Source organism: Bison bison, unplaced genomic scaffold, assembly GCF_000754665.1.
Source record: "Bison bison bison isolate TAMUID 2011002044 unplaced genomic scaffold, Bison_UMD1.0 scf7180017864456, whole genome shotgun sequence".
In the NCBI taxonomy this organism is placed as follows: domain Eukaryota; kingdom Metazoa; phylum Chordata; class Mammalia; order Artiodactyla; family Bovidae; genus Bison; species Bison bison.
Window position 1 is genome coordinate 30,264,868 of NW_011495018.1, and position 16,163 is coordinate 30,281,030.

Sequence of the window (16,163 nt, forward strand, 5' to 3'; positions counted from 1 at the left end):
TAAGTATGTTTTCTTGACTTTCTTCCTGGTTTAGCTTGAACCTTCTCATGTTTCTGGGGGTACCTTCTTGACGATTCATTGATGCTTAGATTTCAAGAAATGGGAGAGGCTAAGTGAAGAAACTCAGGTCAGGAATTCCTTTTTAAATAATGATTTCAGCAGAAACAGTCTATACTTAAAATATGTCCATGCTGCATTTTAAGCCATTTCGTGCAGTAAAATCCTAGCAAAACAGAAGAGCTGGGAATTCTAAGAGGTAAGTATTTCGCAGCCATTACAGATATGGAAACTGATGCACTTGTGCTGAACTAACAGACCGCAGCTCAAGCCAGGTTGGGTGTGGGGGGGGGGGGGGGGGGGCGGGGACGGGGAGAAGTAGCAGGAGCACTGGCCAAGGTAGTGCCAATGAAGCAGTTGCCTGAGACTGTTAAGGAATGGAGAATGTGGGTGAAAGGTAGACTCTGGAGAAAAAGCTTACAGGCCAGCAAGGCTAACTCTTACATTACGAAGAAGGAAGATAGGGTCCGGTGACATTGTGACCTGCCCAAAGTTTTTGATGGAGCCTGAATCTAAACTTTGGTCAGGCTGAGCCTGTCCACCTTGTTCTGAGCCAGACTGACACTCAAGGGCATTGTGACCTTGGCAACTTCCCCAACCTGGGCTTCAGCTTCCTTATCTAACATAGAGATAATTTAACTTGTTATCTGCCTTCTGGGGTTGTGGTAAGGGTGGGATGAGTTAATACATGGAGAGTGCTGGGACACTGCCGGGCACAAAGCAAATGATAGCCCTGAGGTCCAAGTCAAGGAATTCAGATTTGATGAGAAACTCCTTGTTCCCTAAGCTTCCTAAGCAGATTGCCTGTTTATAGGAAAGCTTGGAGAAGGCAGTGGCACCCCAGTCCAGTACTCTTGCCTGGAAAATCCCATGGACGGAGGAGCCGTGAGGGCTGCAGTCCATGGGGTCGCTAAGAGTCGGACACGACTGAGCAACTTCACTTTGACTTTTCACTTTTCTGCATTGGAGAAGGAAATGGCAACCCACTCCAGTGTTCTTGCCTGGAGAATCCCAGGGACGGGAGCCTGGTGGGCTGCCGTCTGTGGGGTCGCATAATGCGAGTCGGACATGACTGAAGTGACTTAGCAGCAGCAGCAGCAGCAGGAGGAAAGCTTAATGATAGCGGGATGATTTGAGGGGAGGACAGATCAAAGGTCAGAAAAATCTAATTTAAGAAAAGTTAACTGGCTTGGATTTCAGATTGCTTGTGAATGGGAAAAAGCAGCATCCTATAAAGGTACGAAATTAGAGAAATGATGGAATCCTTAACAAAGGGGAGATCATTGGGATGGGAGCAAGTTTATGAGAAGATAAATATTGTTTAAACATTAACATGTCTGCTAGGTCTTGCTTTTTCTTTATTTTTCTATTGAAATGTAGTTGATGTACAGTATTTCAGGCATACAGAAAGATGATTCAGTTATATATGTATCAGACTTTTTTCTACTATAGGTCATTACAAGATGTTGACTTTCCTTCTCTGTGCTAATACAGTACATCCCTGTTTATCTGTTGTATATATAGTGATGTGTATCTGTTAATTCCAAATCCCAATTTCTCTCTCCCCCTCTCCCCTTTGGTAGACCATAAATTATTTTCTATGTCTATGAGTCTATTTCTGTTTTGTAAATAAGTTCATCTTTATCATCTTTTTTAGTTTCCACGTATAAGTGATACGGTATGATGTTCATCTTTTTCTGACTTAACATGATACTCTCTAGGTCCGTCTGTGTTGCTGCAAATGGCTTTATTTCATCCTGTTTTTGTGGCTGAGGAGCATTCTGTTGTATATATGCACCATATCTTGATCCATTCATCTGTTGATGGACACTGGTTGCCAGGTCTTCACTGTTTTGTAAATAGTGCTGCTGTGAACATCGGGGTGCATGTATCTTCTTGAATGAAGAGTTTTTGTGTTTTGCAGATACATATGCCCAGAAATGGGATTGCTGGGTCATGCGAAAGCCCAGTTTTTAGGTTTTTTTTTTGTTTTTTATGTATCACTTTATTTTGAAGATGACAAATGGAAGTTGAAGGAAGGTTAAGCAAGTAGGTCTAGACCACACAGCTAGCAGATGGCAGAGCAGGGCTGCAAGGCCTGGGTTCTCCCGTTTACTGCATGTACCGTAAGTAGGATGAGGTGCTGGCCAGGCTGCAAGCTGAGCTGCCTGTGCCTGGCAGTGCACACCAGGCAAGGTAGGTGTCCTAAGTGAGTTTTCAGTCCATGGCTGATGAAGATGCCAGGAAGTTCTCTGGGTTCTGCTCGGAAGGGCAGCTGCGCATCTCTTCCCTACTCAGCAGGCTCCTGTCCTTGCTGGCTCGGGCTGCCCCCCCACCTTGCCAGGGCTCTCCTAGAGGTCGCACACAGTGCGAGCAGCCGCTGCTGCTGCTGCGGGAGACCAAGGGCTCCACCTACTGGAACTGTAGCCAGGCTCGCTTATCGTCCTCTTCCCCGTGTCCATCGTCAGTGGGGCTTGGTCAGGCTGGGAGAGGCTACTGGATGCTCCTCCTAGAGCAGGCCGGGCTGTGCTCCCTTGCCAGCCTACCGTCCTGTGCGTCCCTTCAGGTGAGGATCCTGCACATTTCCCCCCTATTTTTCAGTTTGTTTCAGGAACTTCCGTACTGTTCTCCATAGTGGCTGCTAGGTCTTGCCTGTCTAAGTGTGGTCTTCAGACCAGCAGCATCACCACCGGCGTAACCTGGGAGCTCACTGGAAATGCAGGCCCCACCCTAACCTTACTGAGTCAGGGCTGCAGGTGATTGGTATTCACGTTAAACCTGAGAAGCACCTTGTAGGCTGTTTTTTTAAATAGAACTGTCTACTATTGGAAAGGCACTCCATCGTGTCTCTTTGCAACCCCATGGACTGTACAGTCCTTTGAATTCTCCAGGCCAGAATACTGGAGTGGGTAGCCTTTCCCTTTTCCAGGGGATCTTCCCAACCCAGGGATCAAACCCAGGTCTCCCACATTGCAGGCAGATTCTTTACCAGCTGAGCCACAGTGAAGGAAAATTCCACGGACAGAGGAGCCTTATAGGCTACAGTCCATGGAGTCACAAAGAGTCGGACACGACTGAGTGACTTCACTATTGGAAAAGTGTGTATTAGTCGCCCAGTCATGGCTGACTTTGCAACCCCATAGACTGTAGCACACTAGTCTGCTCTGTCCATGGAATTCTCCAGGTATGAATACAGGAGTGGGTTGCTATTCCCTTCTCCAGGGGATCTTCCTGACCCAGCAATCAAACTCAGGTCTCCTGCATTGCAGGCAGGTTCTTAACCATCTGAGCCACTAGGGAAGCCTACTGTTGGAAGAGTAGGAATTACCAAAAAAAAAAAAAAAAACCCAGGAAGGAAAGGGTGTCATCTGTTTCTGACACAACAGCAATTTCCAAATCCGGTTTGCCTGCTTGCTTCCTGTCATGAATGTGCTCCCTTTCCTGCCTGGAGGCAGCTCTTCAGTGATGCTTTCTCCCAAGTGTCCTCAGAGAACGGAGTGACGGTGGGAATCTCCTGTCATCTAAAGTGTGTAGATTTCGGATCTCCCTCTCAAGATTCTTGTGAGAACAAATAAGATGATTCTGCAAATTTTTGTGAACTGTAAGCTCTAGAATTACATGGTTTTAAGAAAGGTTGAATTTTGTTTCACTCTTTTAATTAACTGTGAAGCTGGAACTCTGTGTCCATTCTGTTTCAGGGTCAGGAGTACAAACAAGCTCTAAAAGAACACAGTTGTGCTCTGAATTGTGTTTCACTTGCAGAACCTTAGCCCTAAGGACTGAGAAACCTTGAGTATCCTATAACTTACTCCTGAATCATCTCTCGTCATTACAACTCACAGGATTTTTCTTTTTTTTAAGTTATTTTTGGCTGTTCTGGGTCCTTGTTGCTGCTTGGGCTTTCTACAATTGTGGCGAGTAGGGGCTACACTCTAGCTGGGGTGTGTGGGCTTCTCACTGCAACAGCTTCTCTTGTTATGGAGCACGGACTCTAGGTTGCAGCTCCCAGGGTCCAGAGCACAGGTTCAGTAGTTGTGGTGCATGGGCTTTGCTCCGCGGCATGTGGGATCATCCTGCATCAGGGATCGAACCCATGTCTCCCACATTGGCAGGTGGATTCTTAACCACTGAACCCCAGGGAAGCCTAACTCACAGGATTTTAAACTCTCCCATCTGTTACGTACTGATGAAGCTCTCACATTTCGCCCGGGCTGGGTAAGACAGTCGGCTCAGTACCACAGAGCAGGGCTCGTCTCTCCAATCTCTAGTTGCGTTGTTTCTTTTCACACAGCCCACTGTGGTTGTCAGGGGAGATCCACAGCAGTGCTTTGTGTGTATCAGCATGGGAGTTTCCTACAACAGATTGCCGCCCTTGCAAGCTGCCTAGGCGTATCTGTTCCTTACCACCACTCACAGGTGACCTGAAGGAGCAGACAGTGCTTTCCCAGAGGTAAGGAGGTAGTGGCAGGAGCAAGCAGTGTCTCCACTCAGGAACATTTTTTGGGAGCAAGCAGACTTGCAGGGGTCTACAGAATCAGCAGGACTATGTCACAAGGGCTATCTGTTTGTCTGGGTGTCCCCTGGGACTCCAAGAGGAGTCAAGCTCTAATCCTTCCCCGTGGCAGCCCTTCCCCAGGTCCAGGACCAATGAAGCTGAAAGATCCCTGATCTCTCATGGTCGCCTCCTGTCATCGGCATCACCATGATTCTTGAAAAAAAGGACCTTCCTGCATCCTCTCAGGTGAGATCAAAATTTTACCTCCAAATAGGATTAAGCTGAATAAGATCTTTGCAATTTGATAGAAGGGGTGAGAGCCATGAGCATTGAATTCAATACCCACTTCCAGCTGGGCTTTAAAAGGTAGCTTTTTTTTTTTTTTTTTTAATGTATATTTGTGCCGGGTCTCAGTTGTGGCACGTGGGATCTTTGATTTTCTTTGTGACACGTGGGGTTTTTAGTTGCAGCATGCAAACTCTTAGTTGCCGTGTGTGGGGTTTGGCTCTCCGACCAGGAATCGAATTCGGGCCCCCTGTATTGGGAACACGGAATCTTCACCAAGGGACCAGTTCCTCGGACCACCAGGGAAGTCCCTCACTGGACTTTAAAGATGACATAATCCTCTACAAATTCACACTACAGTGGGATTCAGTGAAGGTCAATGAATTATTAAACTGACTTCAGTTATAGAATATTAGCAATTTCATCAGAGCTACTTGGACTTACGATACTGTATTAGCTTCATATTGCTGCTTTAGCAAATTACCACTACTTAGTATAAAACAACAAATTTATGGTCGGTTCTGGAGGTCAGAAATTTGAAATCAGTTTCATTGGGCCAAAGTCAAGGTTGGTAGGGCTCATTATTTATGGAGTCTTCAGGGGGAAATCTGTTTTCTTGCCTTTTTCCAACTTCTAGAAACTACCTATGTTTCTTGGTTCCTTATGGTCTTTTTCTCCATCTTCAAAGCCAATGGCACAGCATCTTCCAATGTCTCTGTTCCTGTCATCACATCATCTTCATTCTCTTACAAGGATCCTTGTAATAACACTGGGCTCACCGGACAATCTGCCATCTTATTATCCTTAATCACATCAGTGAGGTCCCTTTAGTTGTGTAAGGTAAATCCTTGAGGTTTTGAAGATTCAGTCATGGACATCTTTGGGGACCATTATTCTGTCTGCTGCAGGTATGGAGCCACATGACATTTTTGAGGCAAACTATCTGAGAATGGAAACATGATCCAGTCCAGACTACACTGTTGATTCTAGAGCAGGAATTTGCAAACCTTTTCCATAAAAGGCCAGATAGTAAGTACTTCAGGCTTTTTAGGCCAGAGAGTCTCACAACTTCATTGTCAAAGCAGGTATAGAAAATACAGAAGCATGGTTGTGTTGCAAACACTTTATTTATAAAAACAGCAGGCCTAATTTGGCCCTTGTGCCATACCCCTAACTCTAGGTTCCAATAAAACAAAAGGATTCTGTTCAACCCATTAACACTAAAGCCAAGTATACAGAAAACTTTAGACGTTTTAATGAAGGAAAATGAAAAGCTAGCCCAAGTGGAATTGTTCACAGATTGGAACTAATAGATGCATCAGCCCAGCAGATGTTTATGGAACCAGGAGGCATCTTTATGATGCCAGAATGTAAACCCTGACACACCAGATCACAGTGACCTGCTGCTGGGTGCCAGCTAACGAAGGAGCCAGCAGTCAAGGGTGTTAGCACCAAGCACCAGGGGTACAACCAGAAAATACCTTGACAGTCTTTATAGATGGATACCAATAAGATTGTTCCCCAAACAGGAACAAGTGGCTGTGGACTTGAGCAACAAATAAATGTTCCAAAGACTGCTGCTCTGGTGGAACTGGACATCCACAGGACAAGTGGATCTGAAATCAGCAGTCATCAGGCAGAATGGCCAGATGGCTGTCATGGTGAGGACCAAGGTGACTGTCCATTCAGGACACTACCAGTGGGTCAACCAAAGGCTTGACTGTTAGAGTTGAGGAAAGGAAAACTAGTCTTCATTCAGTGAGAACCAAAGTACTCTTGAAAGAAATACTGTATACTCTTTTCTTTGTTTCCCCTTTTTTTCTACTTCTTTCCTAAGCAGTTGCTTTTTATACTGAAACAGTTAAATTCTATAGCATAACGAATTACTTGCATACAAAGTAAAAAGGAATACTACGAAAATGGTGTGTTCCTACAACCCAGTTCTTTCCTGCATTTTTACAGCTTTTGTCTGGTCTTCAAACACTATGAAACCTTTCCAAAAGCCAGTTTAGTATCTAATCTGTGGAAAACATAAATCCACATTGATAGTTGAATATGGTTTTTGCTAACTAAATCTAAATTCTAGCAGTTTAGGGATCATCAGTGTTTGTGTAATATCGTTTGCTAATTTTTAAAGTCCACCAGTGTGCATCAACCCTGTTGCTATATTTTTATAAAGATTTTTTTGAAAATCTTTATAATTTTTTGATTCCCGCCCCCCCCCCAAAAAAAGTGAGGACCTACTATATTCCAGCCACTGGAGATACAAAACAGTAAGAAATTGTTTTCAAGAGGCTCACAGCTTAGTAGAGAAATGCAAACAGAAAATTATCTAACAAAATAATAAGTTCAGTAAAAGCAAATTAAGTGTGCTGGGGAGCATTATTTAGTTGTAAACAACAGCCCCCCAACTCGTTAACTTAAGCAGAAAGGAAGTTTTCAAATGATGGTACGTAGCTCACTGACCCCCTGGGAGGGTAAGAAGCCACTTTGCATCTTCGAAGCCAGGAACGACGCTCGCTACTGGCAGCGTCACTGCGCCCGGCTGCCGTCCCCAGCACCGCTACCCCTGGATGACGACAGCGACTGTCACTTTGCGAGGAGAGACTCCCCTGCCCTGTGTCTCCAGCACCTGAGTCAACGTCTGGCACAGGTGTATCAGATTAGTGCAGCCTCGTCACAGGGCCGCACCCTGGGCTCCCACCCAGAATCTTAAGTTGGAGGAGACCATGGAGAACTGGCTTTCAGATGCAGAGCTGCCCCACAGATTGAAAATCCACTGCAGTGCTGAAGCTAGCCTGGGGGTTGAGCGGAGAGGGAATCAGGGAAGGCTCTCAGGAGATGACTTCTTACTGAGTCTTAGTGAGTTAGAGGTAATCATAGGACTCCAAGCAGAGGGGATAGAAAAGGAAAAGGCTAGAGTCAATAATTGTGTGTGTGTGTGCGCGCGCGCGTGCGTGTGTGTGTTGGGGGGGCGGGGGAGGGGCGAAATTTTAATGTCATTAGAGCTTAACACAGAGAAGGCAGTGGCACCCCACTCCAGTACTCTTGCCTGGAAAATCCCATGGATGGAGGAGCCTGGAAGGCTGCAGTCCATGGGGTCGCTGAGGGTCAGACACGACTGAGCGACTTCACTTTCACTTTTCACTTTCATGCATTGGAGAAGAAAATGGCAACCCACTCCAGTGTTCTTGCCTGGAGAATCCCAGGGATGGGGGAGCCTGGTAGGCTGCCATCTATGGGGTCGCACAGAGTTGGACACGACTGAAGCGACTTGGCGGCAGCAGCAGAGCTTAACATGAGATTGGATTGGATGTTAGCTTTGTTATTCCATACTAGGGGATTTTAACTTTATTCTGATTGCTATTGAATGAAGGGTTTAAGCAGAGGAGTAACCTGGTAAGTTTTTCATAATAGATCACTCTGGTAGCTGTGGGTGGGTATACCTGAGGAAAACAGTCCTGGAGGCAAGGATGCCTATGCCCTTAGCCCAGGATGGCAGCGAGGAGAATCTGAACCATGGCAAGAGCAACAGGGGTGCAACTGGAAGGACTTGGTGGCTGACTGATCAGGAAAGAAAACCTGAGGATGCTACACAGGTTTTCATTTTGTAGGGCCGAGTGGACAGTGATGTCACCACTGGAGTTAGAAAGCACAGAGGAAGTAGAGGCTCTGCCAGAGTAGGGTGATTTGCCTGTCAGATGCCTGAAGGATATCCAGGCGATAATGCCAGAGGCAGTGGAATATATGAATCTCAACACTGGAGCAAAAGAGGCTAGAAATGAGAATCATATGCGTAGAAGTTGAAACCACAGAGTGTATGAAGAAAATAGAGGAACTGGGGGAGGCGGGTCAAGGACAAAAACAGGGACTTAATGCTTCAAGGACAAGCGAAAAAGAGGACTTCAGGAGGCAAGTAGGAAAGAGCGGTCATGGTAAGTGGGTCCAGAGTGTGGACTGGGTTACGGAATCCTAGGCTAACAGAAGATTTGGAGGGGAGGAGTCGTCACCAAAGGTTTGGATCCAGGCTGCTCCGGTTCCCACCACCTTCACTGAGTCTGAGTCAGTGAAAAAAGACCGCTTCCCCTCTCTTGTATATGCATCCACAGGAGAAGGTCGATGAAAAACCCTCTCCCGTTATAGGAGAAAAAGGAATCGTTAGATCAAATCAGGAGTTTGGTTTCTGGCCCTGCCTCTGCCATAAACAAGTTTTGATTGTGGATCTCATATAACCACTCTCAGTCTGGTACTTAGCTGAAGAACGAGAGACTTGGACTGCATTATCTCCAAGGTTCTACCCATTTGGTTAGGCAAGAGACTGAAATCATAGGTTAACAGAACAACATAAAGAATCATTAAATAGGCATTGGAGAAAGGGCCAAAGAGAAGCCAGTACCAGAGAGCTAGCAAATGCAAAAGCAGACATGACCCGTAGTACCGTGGGAACAAAAAGGCAGAGGTTGGAGGCTCTGAAACTGAAACCCAGACTTCCCAGAAGGGGGCGCTGCTCGCCGGGTGCTGTCATGACCACCCCGGTTTTATGAGTATTAGAAAAACTGCCGCTGTGGGGAAACGAGCATTGCTAGAGTGATGCTGATGGGAACAGCAAATAGTAGTAAACAAGTCTCTTCTTAATCCTGCCTCACAGTTTTCCAAGTCCCTTATTTAGGAAGTGTAAGTCTGAGCATCTCAGTCAACAAATGGCTACATTGATGAATGAATAAAAATCTTCCAAAATTGCATCGCTGAAATGGAGGTAAGGAATATGTTGAACCCAAAATAATGTGACACAAAAAAGCCTGGAAGAAGGGTCATGTGTCAAGGCTCCCAGTGACTGCTGAAGCCTGGAGATCTCAACTGCTGTGCAAGCTGGCTCTCACACAGGATTGTGGTCTGAAGTCCCACCAACCATGTTTGGAACCTCTTGGTGGAGTATTTAACTCAAATTGTTTCAGGGTAACGCCCCCAGGTGGCAGGCAAACAGGTTCACAGTTCCTCTTAAGAGAGCTCAGATTCAATTGAGGCCTCAAAGCATGTCCACGGGTAAAATGCTAACGCAATATTGCAAATCAACTATACTTCAGTTTTTTAAAAAATGCTAAGGAGATCGAGCAGTTCAAGGTGAACGTTCACAAGGCATCCCAGAAGATAAAGCACTGTGCACAAGAACAGCAGACACCACCATATGGAAACCTCAATAGTAGCCAGGGAAATATACACTTAAAAACCTCAAGGAGATACCAGTTCACACTCAGCAGGTTGGGGGGAGAAAGGTTTTAAATTGGCATTACCTACTATATGCATTTAAACCTATGCATACCTCCCATTGCTACACGGTCTGCCTAACTCTTACACGAGTCTTAGGAGTTGTGTACCGGAATGCTCACAGCAGTACTGTTCATAACAGGAAAAATAACAAACCCTGGAAATCACCCCACTGCTGATCAACCTAAATTGGATAAACTGAGGCCTGTTTCACATACTGCTGTACTCCAGAGCAGTGAGAATGAAGCAGCCTCATTACGTGCTTGGACATGGATGAATCTCAAATATAATATTGGACAAAAGAAGCAAGAATACATGCAGTGTGAGTCAGGCCATTCACATTAAGTTTTTTTTAAAGATATATGTTTAAGGAAAATGGTAAGACCAAAATGAAAAACAAAGGAATAATTATCACAAAATTCAGATGGTGGTTTCTCTGGAGAAGGGTGGGTGGGTAACAAGGAGGAATGATCAAAGTGGAATCATCACGGGGTTTCTGATGTTGCTGGTAATACTGATTTTTTTTTTTTAATCTTGGTAAGGATGTAGGTGCTCACTTACGATCCTTCTTTAAAACATACATTTAGCACACACTTTTATATGATATGCTTCACAAAAAATAAGAAATGATCTAAATAGTCCTCTAACCCACAAGACTTGCCCTCAGAACGTTGTACTGTTCGTATTTTCAATGCCAGCTTCTTGGGCCATAAAATAAAAGGGGCCAGGGTTTTTCAGCAGTTCTTCAGGGCTGTCATACTCTACAATCTTCCCACTGTCTAGGACCATTACCCTGAAACAGAAAAGAAAGTCTTAGAAAGCAGCGTCTCAAACCTTGGCATTTTTTAAGAATAACCAGGACTTACTAAAGTCGTGGTATTGTTACCAAAGTGGTTGCCCCAGAATCATACCCCTGCCCCTCCCTTGAATGGAAACCAATTGCTCTTATCTAAGTTTCAGGAGGACACTGCAAAGAGAAAAACAAGAACTGGTTGGAACCAACTAGACCTAAGGTGGTGAAAGATTTGATTTCCAGTAGACCTTGGGTCTCATGATGTGCTCACTGTAATATATTATTGTTGTTGCTCAGTTGCTAAGTCATGTCCAACTCTTTGGAAGCCGATGGACTGACTGCAGCAGGCCAGGCTTCCTCCTCCTTCACTGTCTCCTGGAGTTTGCTCAGATTCGTGCCCACTGAGTTGGTAATGCTATCTAACCATCTCCTCCTCTGCTGCCCACTTCTTTTGCCCTCAGTCTTTCCCAGCAAGTTGGCTGTTTGCATCAGGTGGCCAAAGTATTGGAGCTTCAGCATCAGTTCTTCCAATGAATATTCAGGGTTGAGTTCCTTTACTGGCCGACTGGTTTGAATCAGCATATGCTAAATGATATACCTACAAGCACCTGAGAAGGACAGTTGCTATGACAACCAGAAAAGCCCAGAAAGGACTGAAAAGGCGGGTTGCATGAGTTTGGCTCCAAACCACAACCTTGGTCTCAGATACGTCATGAATATTCCTCCCACTCTTTCCAATTCTTTCCCTTTCTACCTCAACTATCCTATGTACTTGGTATCTTCTTTGGGGTTGAGAAAGTTGATTTGCCAACTAATTTCCACTTCTCCATTCTTTGGCCATCGAATAAAGCTTATGCTGTTTCAGCCTTAGCATCACTTTTGTTATTGACTGGGAATCTGAGCAGAGAAAGAACCTCCTTGGCCGAGACGAGGAGTCTGTGGACTAGGACACGAGCACAGGTTAAGGTGGCCAATTCGGAGGAGCCTGGTGGGCTGCAGTCCATGGGGTCGCTAAGTCGGACACGACTGAAGCGACTAAGCAGCAGCTGCATGTTTATTCATCGCAGGCTACAGAGGAGCGAGGGTGAACCACAGCCATCGGCATCGGCACAGAGGGGTTCTATGTGGAATACGGAACAAAATAGTATAGGAATAGATGCAGTATGTCTATTCACGTAAGCTTTTTTCTTTTTTAAGGATACACATTGTTTAAGGATCAGTTCAGTCGCTCAGTCGTGTCCGACTCTTTGGGACTCCATGAACTGCAGCACGCCAGGCCTCCCTGTCCATCACCAACACATTGATTTAAAAAGGGAGTCTATTGTAATTTCAAGATTACTAACTTTCAGTCGTCAGAGATAGAAGGAATGGAAAGATTCTGTTTACCAGGGAGCAGCTGAGACCCTATATAGTCCAAAAGGTCTCCAGATCAACATCTGCCACTCCTGGCTTGGGCCTCCACTGCCCAGACTTGGCTAATAGTTACACACAGTTTCCCGTTTTACCTTCAAGACAGTTCCCTTAACCCTGTCGGCCTGATGTATAATTTTGGGCAAATTACTTGAAATCTCTCAGCCTCTATTTCTTCACAGTAAAATGCTGGTGGTTAAGCCTTCTGTAAAGATATCTCACAACTGATGCTATCACTGTTGACCAAGGGTTAAGCCAGGCTATGAGGCTGTCTCCTTACTCACTTGTCACTGTCCATGATGGTGTGCAACCGGTGGGCGATGGTGATGGTTGTGCAGTGGGAGAACTCAGTTTGGATGGTCGTCTGGATGAGCTGATCTGTCTCTAGATCCACCGCAGCAGTGGCCTCGTCCATGATCAGAATCTTGGATTTCCGAAGCAGAGCCCTGGCCAGGCACAGTAGCTGCCTTTGCCCTATGCTGCAGCAATGGAAGAAACCAAGCATTAGCCCCTAAGGACCAAGGAGTAACCAGGCTTGAGGGTCTGAGAGGGTACATTTCACGTTCCAGATCAGACTTTCAAAACCCATATACCTCTATTCTGTTAGAATGCCTTACCCTCTTCCACTAGCTGTTCACTGTTGCCAAGGGCAGTGTTTTCCAAACCTTTAATTAGAAGACTCACCACAGGTACTTAATTAAAAAATTCATACTTCTGGTCCCTATTCTGAGAATGGGGAGGAGCCCAGGAATATGTATTTTTTAACTTTTTGTTGGACTATAGTTGCTTACAATGTTGTACTAGTTTCTGCTACACAGCTTGGTGAATCAGCTAGACATATACATATATCCCCTCTGCCTTGGATTTCCTTCCCATTTAGGTCCTCACAAACCTGTGAGGACTGTACAGTTCCCTGTGCTGTACAGCAGTTCTCATTAGCTATTTTATATACGGAGAAGGCAGTGGCACCCCACTCCAGTACTCTTGCCTGGAAAATCCCATGGATGGAGGAGCCTGGTGGGCTGCAGTCCATGGGGTCGCGAAGAGTCGGACACGACTGAGCGACTTCACCTTCACTTTTCACTTTCATGCATTGGAGAAGGAAATGGCAACCCACTCCAGTGTTCTTGCCTGGAGAATCCCAGGAGCGGCGGAGGCTGGTGGGCTGCCATCTATGGGGTCGCAGAGAGTCGGACACAACTGAAACGACGCAGCAGCAGTATATATATATGTCAATCCCGATCTCCAAATTTATGCCACCGCCTCTTCTCCCCTCATATCCATATGTCCATCTTCTACATCTGTCTCTATTTCTGCTTTGCAAATAAGTTCATCTGTCTTATTTTTCTAGCTTCCACATATAAGTGATAGGTTTTGTGCTGACTTCATTCTGTATGACAGTCTCTGGGTCCATCCATGTCTCTGCAAATTGCATGATTTTGAGAACATGTATTTTGAATACACCCCAGGAGACTTTCATGTTTAACAAGTTTGGAAAACACTAGCCCAGGACTAGTACCTTGCATTTAGCTACAGTACACCAGCAACAATTTCAAAATAAGACGGCTGCCACCAAGCTTGCTTCAGCAGTATTTGACCCGACATCATTACTATAGGATGACACCACACAAGAATGCCCCAGTGGCATTTCTTAGTGCTCTTAGTAAATCCATTCCTTATTTTAATGTGTAATTCTAGCCTCAAGTCTAATTTGTTTGGGGCCTTCTGCCTTGATTGGAGACCATTGCTAATGAACATCTAATGAACATGATGATGTCTTGGTGTGAGATGCGGTGTATGTGGAATTCGAATATGCCTGTAAGATGCAAATGGCTTTAATTTGCTAAAAGCCAGTAATGAAAACTGGACCTCTTACTTACATAAAGAAGCTTTGGGAAATGATGTGGAGGAAATATCCAGGAATTTGCTAATTGTTCTTTCCTGCCGTGGCCATTAGGGAACATATTAAACAGAGGGTGGCCAGACTAAAGTTCTGTAATTCCCTGCAAGAAAATTTCTGCAGGAGATGAGAAGTCACCCAAGATGAACTTCCAGTTTTTCTATGTAAGAACACAGATACTGCAAAACTGTTTACTTAACTTCCTGCCTGGTTCACTTGGACTTCATAGTAACAGGCTGCTGCTGAGGCATCAGTTTGGCTTTTAGCTGTGGACAGCTTGATCTCCAAGCTGACTGATCTCTAGTTTCTGATCAAAGGATTTTAAGTTTCAACACCCGCTCCCCCAGATCTGAAATTAAGGCACTGGTCATGCCACGTGTCTCAGCATGGTCCAAGAAGGGTGTGACTCCGGTCTTGGGCCCCATCAGATCCTGCCAGATCGGCCCCCATGGCCCTGCACACCTCAGGCATTTATTGTGCAGAATTTACTTGTCTAATGTCTGTCTTCTCCATCGCACGGAAGTTCTAGGAGGGCATGGGTATGTCTATGGCATTTTCCTCTGTCTTTCCAGTAGGTGCTCAATATATATTTGTTGACTGAATGTTTGAACAGCATTTTTAATAGGCCTGAAGACCTACCTCAGTTCTGCTAGTTCCCAGATCTGTGGCTGAAGGAGAACAAACAAAGGGTGTTCTCCACCAGGGCTCGTAGGCATTCCTGGGGCTGCAGACTGGGATCAGCAGCGGCCCTGGTTCCACTGGTATAGGGTACAGCCTGGGCACAGGACTTTGCCTAGTGATGCTAGCGTGCCGCCTACTAAGAACTCAACCTGCTCGTCATTGCTTCCCCTGCTCTAGTGTGCACAAAAATCACCCAGGGCTCCTGCTACAGGGGAGATTCCAGATAGTAGGTCCAGAGTCTGAAATTCTGCATTTACAACAAGCTCCCAAGTGAGGCCAGAGCGGCAGGTCCATTAACTCAGCTTCTGAGCCTTCCCTTCTCTTTTGAGCTTCAGCTGCTAATGGTCTAAGCCCTGCTCACCATGCAGGGACTGCAGGAAGACCCACCCTTGAGCTGCTGGCTCTGGCTGAGAACTGACCACGAGTTTGTAGAAGGGAAAAACAGGTTGTCATAGGAGAAATGCCAGGTCAGCTTGTTAGCCAACAGGAACTGTGAAGTGTCAACAGGTATAGAAATGTTTTGAAACAGTAAAAAAGAATTATGAAGCCAAAAGAATCTTGGTGTTGGGTTATGGTGTTACAAGGACCCTGCAGACTCCACGTCTCCATCATCCAGGTGCCCCTTAGACCAGGGCTTCTGGGCATCCTTTAGAACTCACACCTCCAGCAGTGCCTCACACCACTTACATCAGACTCTGGGGCTGGACCAGGCATCGGGGATTGTTTTCAGCCTGAGTGCACCTGAGAACCCGCACAAGGGCGGGATCTGCAAACTCACATTTGTAATGTCTCATGAGGGTTTGTTTATTAACAAAGGTTTTCAAGCACATACACTTCTGTTTTAATCTTCACAACAGGTTCCTTTTGTGCACTAGGAATTAGACCTGGAGAGTGAAAATTCTTTGCCAGATGCCACCAAGCACGAGCAACAGGAGGAGTGGTCCCCTTGCCGCCTCCACAGCCTGTGGGAGCAGTGGGTTATGAAACCTTACCTCAGGTTGTCACCACCCTCTGTCACTTCGTAGGACAACCCAGCTTGCAGGCCAGCCACAAAGGATTTGAGGTGAGAGAGCTCCAAGGCCTTCCAAATCTCCTCATCCGAGTAGTTGTTGAAGGGGTCCAGATTCATCCTCAGGCTCCCAGAGAACAGGATGGGGTCCTGCAAGTCGAGGGACCAGGCAGTTACTGGGGCCAGTGTCAGAAAAAGAACCAGGTCATTGTGGCCAAGAAAGCAGGCAGGACTGGTCTGAGATGGAAAGCTGGTTAGTGGTCAAGGT

The 16,163-nt window shown here is 45.8% G+C and overlaps 1 protein-coding gene across 2 annotated transcripts in view; it reads right to left on the reverse strand.

Annotated features, from left to right (window-relative positions):
* Positions 1 to 10,437: 10,437 nt before the first annotated feature.
* ABCC2 (ATP-binding cassette, sub-family C (CFTR/MRP), member 2) overlaps positions 10,438 to 16,163 on the reverse strand; it is a 70,205-nt gene continuing 64,479 nt past the window's right edge. For both annotated transcript variants that reach the window (XM_010859539.1, XM_010859541.1), the window contains exons 31-33: positions 15,879 to 16,045; positions 12,590 to 12,784; positions 10,438 to 10,895 (exon numbers count right to left, since the gene is read on the reverse strand). In XM_010859539.1, coding sequence (XP_010857841.1) covers positions 10,766 to 10,895; positions 12,590 to 12,784; positions 15,879 to 16,045 — 492 coding nt within the window. In that variant the 3' untranslated portion in view covers positions 10,438 to 10,765. The remainder of the gene's footprint in view (positions 10,896 to 12,589; positions 12,785 to 15,878; positions 16,046 to 16,163) is intronic.